Source organism: Hirundo rustica, chromosome 1, assembly GCF_015227805.2.
Source record: "Hirundo rustica isolate bHirRus1 chromosome 1, bHirRus1.pri.v3, whole genome shotgun sequence".
Lineage (NCBI taxonomy): Eukaryota > Metazoa > Chordata > Aves > Passeriformes > Hirundinidae > Hirundo > Hirundo rustica.
Window position 1 is genome coordinate 89,331,066 of NC_053450.1, and position 5,076 is coordinate 89,336,141.

Here is a 5,076-nt window from a genome sequence, read left to right on the forward strand (position 1 = left end):
ATGGATGAGTGGTTCCTCTTCATCCTGTATTCTTTGGCTGGAAAATGGTATCTATTGAACTGGGTTTCTAATAATTCTAGATATTGTATTTATCCAGAATATCAAAGAGCAGAAAGGCCACAACAGCTGATATACATGCTTCATCTAGTAGTGTAATTGTCACAGAGACGTATTGAGGGTGTATTTATTTCATGTTACAAGTCCTTCACAATTCAGAAGCGGTGATGACTGACACATTGGGGTGGTAAAAAAATCCTGCAAGTAAAAAAAAAAAAAGTTGTATGAGATAAATGTGAGGTTTTCCTGTCACAGGGTGCACGCACAGAAATTTTAACAGCTATCTGATACATGCAGGGAGAGTGGGGAGGACGCAGTTAAGGACATACCCATAAATTGAATTTGGGGACACTCTGAAATATGTGCCAGCTGCTCATTACCAAGATAGTAATTATGCAGTATGTCTGTTTAACCTTCAGGGTGCTGTGGAGCAGCTTCCATCTGCAAGTTGCTCTTTAGTTATGTTGCTTCCACATCAGTGATGGCCGTGCAACTATTAATATTGAAAGTAGGGGCAGCAGCTGCACACTGCTTCAGATGGATCCGTGCATCCTCCAGGAGGAAGCAAGCACAGCCACACAAAACAAGTTGTTGGTGGTGTCTGATATTGCATTTCAAGAGAGACATTTTCTGAGGAGCAATGACTTGCTCCTCTGTGCAACACTCAGATATTACCTTTTTGCTGTTCTGAGTCACAGTGTTTCACTTCCATTTGTTTTCTACGCTGTTAATTTGCAAGCACAAAAACCTCTTAGGAGGCTGAACTTCTGAGTGAGCTTGATTTTAGCAGAAGCCTGCAAAGCACTTGAAGATAAGGTGTCCTACTGAAGGAAAATACCATTCAGAGAAGCTAACTGCACAGAGCAGGTCACACAGAACCACCACACCACCTGTGCCCTCGCAGCTGAGGAGGCTGCCCGCACCCTCACTTATGTCATGACATGGCACAAAGAGTTTGAGACCTTCGAGCTTTTATTCAGGGAGCTGTTCCTGCTCCAGAATGTCTACTGTGATCACGTGGATATCATTCAAGGAGCATTTCCCTTCCAGCAGCCAGAGTTGCTTTACCAGAGCCTCCCTCATTTCCTGGGAAAACGGGGTGGTCTAGGGCAGCATCTCCCACCTGTGGACTGACCTCCACTGCACAAGAGACCTGCTTGGCCTTGGCCGTGCCCTGGTGCTACCCACTCAACACCTGTGGTCAGGACCTCTCCTTGAAGAACCACAGGGGTCATCGAGCTGCTGAAGGGCCTTGAGGACAAGAACATCACACCCAGGGTGCTGCCACCTCCCCACATCACCACCTGCACCAAATATTTGCACAGGGAGCAATTTTACTCTTCCTTTTCTTTCATGCCATGGACATTTGTGCTCGAGACGCCCCTGGCCGCAAAACCTGACCATCTATTTTGGCTCTGCCTACGTGGCCAGTGGCCATCACCCGGCTCTTTGTGGGGTTTGTGCTGCAGGACCAGCGTGTTCTCCACCTGCTGGCATGGCCCAAGGACACCAACAGCCCTGACGGGCACTCCTGGGTGATGCCCTGCACAATCCCAGGTGAGCACACTTTCACTTTTTTTTTTCTGTAGGTACACACACTCATGCTTGTTTCACACATGGGCAAAGCTGGGAGGGACTTCTTACAAGAGTATGCAGTGATAGGACAGGGGGAATGGCCTTAAATTTGAAAAGGGTAGGTTTAGGTTACATATAAGGAAGAAATTATTTGCTGTGGAGGTGGTGTGGCAAAGGAAAAGGCTGCAAAGAGAATGCCTCATCCCTGGAAGTCTTCAAGGCCAGGTTGGGTGGGGCTTTGAGGAACCTGGTCTAGTGGAAAGTGTCCTTGCCCATGGAAAGGTGTTTGGAACTACAAAATCTTCAAGATCTTTTTCCAACCCAAACCATTTTATGATTCTATTTCGTAGGTGCAGATGCACATACACATGCAGAAGCGTAATCTGACGTTGATTTTGGCAAAACCTAGATGAAAAATTTAATTGTTATACAAGGCTGATCTATCAAATAATCTTACTGGCCCTTTTTGAGCATTGAGGGTGAGGTGTCTGTGCTGTCCAGAATATGCATTACCATTCCATGTCTGAGCAGAAAGATGCCTGGGGATCTAAGAAAACAGAAATCCTTGGACATTTCAGCTGATTCACCTGTAAAATCTGAGATGATGAAAAGAGAAGTTATAAAAATTAAAATATGCAATCTATACAAGCATTGTAGTAAAGAAATTTTGTACAAGATGTTCATTTTGGTGTGGGAAATCTCATTTTTCAACAAATTGAAGTCAATTCCTCACAAAAAGTTTGAATTCAGGCATGAGTCGACTTCTAGTCTTCACATGCTTTTCTAGGGTACCACACTCAGCAGCTCTCCCAATAACAATTGCAAAAACCCCACAAAACTCATAACTACTGCCTAAACTCCATTGTACAAGGTCAAGAACTTATGCAGAGAAGCAGAATAAGAACTAGTATTTTCATTTTTACTGTGTGTATTTACTATTACTTTCACCTTGTTCGCATGACTGGGAAAGGGTTGGAAGATGAAGAGGATTTCACCCTCACACATGCTGCTTTTAGAAGCACCTGGCAGGACTCCACTGCTCCCGGCTGCTGAGACCTTCCCAGCAGCCCAAAGCAGGGATATGAGGAATGGAAGCACAGGTAAAATTTTTCTCCTATCTTTTTCTTGCTGTCCACCTTCTCCCTACTGTAACTTGTGGGAAATAAATATTGGGAGCAGTAACAGAGGCAGAGCATGCTTACTTTAACTTTCAAACTATCACATAACTCTATGAGCATAGTGCTTGCTCTCCTGATAACTGTATTTTACAACTGGCCCACACAAGAGGCACAAGTGATTATTGATCAAGATATTGACAGTATAATTATAAGCATATATTATTTGTAGCTAAATCACTTTTCCAGGAAGGTGGTTGCTGTGAACTTATTACAGCCCATTGCCTCAGAACCCATAAAACAGGGACCAGGTACGTTCTCCACAGTCAGGAAGCTTTAGGTGGTTGACATTTGTTGTACTGCACAGTGTAGCTCACATAGCCTGCATATTTCATTGTTATTTCCATGATAACCACTGTATGTTTGCCAGTATGGGATAACATTTTTTGCGGTTGTTCTTTTTGCATCTGAAAGATGAAACATTTCTACAGCATATGTGGTTTTTTTCCTCTTCCTTTTTTTCCTTGCTATCCCATTAGATTGCCTGTCCAAAAATGGCCACGTGGCTCTGACAGATGTGCTCAGGGGCTGTGGTTGCACAGGATTTTGAACCCAAACTTACAGGGATAACCCTCAGTCAGACACTCACCTGAATGTATCCAAGTGAGATCCAAGAGTGCTGGGCAACTCTGGGCTGAGACGTCATTCTTCTCCATGTGTGGGATGCTAGCCTGGGACTCAGTTCCAGGCTCTAACAAAAAACTCCTGTCCAAGTTTGACCAAGCCACTTCCTTTAAGTTCCCAGGCACATCAAAGGGAGATACTGATGTTAGGACGTGGTCCAGCTCTTAGAGCAAAAAGTTGCAGGCTTTCAGGCAAGCAGAGTCATTTAAGGACCAGTTTGGATGGATAGCATACCATGAAAGAACTAAACCCAGCAGTTATTTGTAGTGTCAGTATCAGCCTGATAATCTCAGTTCAGATAAAAGATAAAGACCTGTCCTCAAATCTTAAAATAGCATGCTTATTGCCTAGAGTCACGTAATGAAGACCAAGACTTTTTCTTACCCCCTTAAAGGATAAAGACTTTCAATCCCATTCAGCTGGTTTTCAAATAACAGCCTTAACTTATCTTTGGTATTTATCTCAGGCCACTTATCTTGCACAAGGCTCCTGCATGACAGAAAATTCTTGAAAGTCACTTTTCAGATAAGAAAGAGAAGCATGGGGGAATTAAGGGGAAGTATTTTCAAAGCATGTAGGTCTGAAGTGTCTGTCTGGCCCTTAATGACTTTCCCCAGGACTCTGGAAAGTTCTGGAAAGAAGCATGCACCATCACGGTGCAGGTCAGTGGCCACATCCCAGGCCAGCAGGGTTTTACCTCTGGGACACCCTTCCTCTCTCTGCTCATATAAAACATAAAGTAGGTTCTAATGGCCATGGGAGAAGTGTGCACCCCCAGGCCATGCTACTGAGCCCCCTTACTACTTCCAAGCCAAATTCCTGCCTTCACTTTCATGTAATATAGTCACAGCCCATGAATGATTTGGGGCACAAGCAGTCTCGGGTGAAAACAATCCCTCAGGGTCAGCAGGGGTGCATCCATTGACATACACCTCTGCTGGTCACCAACATTTTACTTGTCCAAGTGGGAAAATAAAGACCACAAGAAGTAACACCAGCACTTCTCATTCAGAGACACCAACATGCTTTTACAAGGGAGATCAGTGCTTTTATTTTCCATTCACAGAAGCAGGGTGAAATGATATTCCCAGTGTTTTAAAGCAGACCACGGGCAAAGCTAGCACTGGTACACTGACACCTGACTCCCAGTCTAATGCACTGGACTAAACTGATTTTCAGAACTGGCTCACCTGTGGAATGACAGAATGTGCTTGCACTGTCGCCTCTGCTCTCTTGGCTAAGGGTGAGCGTGTACAAGATGCCTGAGCACCAGAAGCTCTTTGTTGCCAAAATAACCCTTCCTGGAGTCCGTCTTGACAGCTTCTTGGCAAGCTGGCCTTTGTCCTCTCTGCGCTGTTAGAAAGACACTCTTACTGCAGCCTGGGAAACGTATTGGAGGCATTGTCTCCCACCTGCTTTTATAGGATATGAGCAACAGCTGCTGCTGCTGTGAGGATCAGTTTTCCAATGTTCTCCTTTCCTCTTGCTTTCCTTTCCTGATTAAAAGTGTAAGAGACAGCAGGGTCTGGCACTCATTTGTGGCTCTGGCCACCACTTTCATGGTCCCTGAATACCACAAAAAACAAAAAACAAAAACCAAAACCAAAACGAAACAAAAACAACAAAACCCCCACAAACAAACAAA

General features: G+C 44.4%; 1 protein-coding gene across 1 annotated transcript; it reads left to right on the forward strand.

Annotated features, from left to right (window-relative positions):
* On the forward strand, positions 1 to 2,448 carry GCNT2 (glucosaminyl (N-acetyl) transferase 2 (I blood group)). Its single transcript, XM_040055882.1, is given in 8 exon segments — positions 1 to 47; positions 888 to 1,079; positions 1,081 to 1,213; positions 1,215 to 1,285; positions 1,287 to 1,443; positions 1,445 to 1,480; positions 1,482 to 1,614; positions 2,420 to 2,448. Coding segments are annotated over 8 exon segments (798 nt in total).
* Positions 2,449 to 5,076: the final 2,628 nt, after the last annotated feature.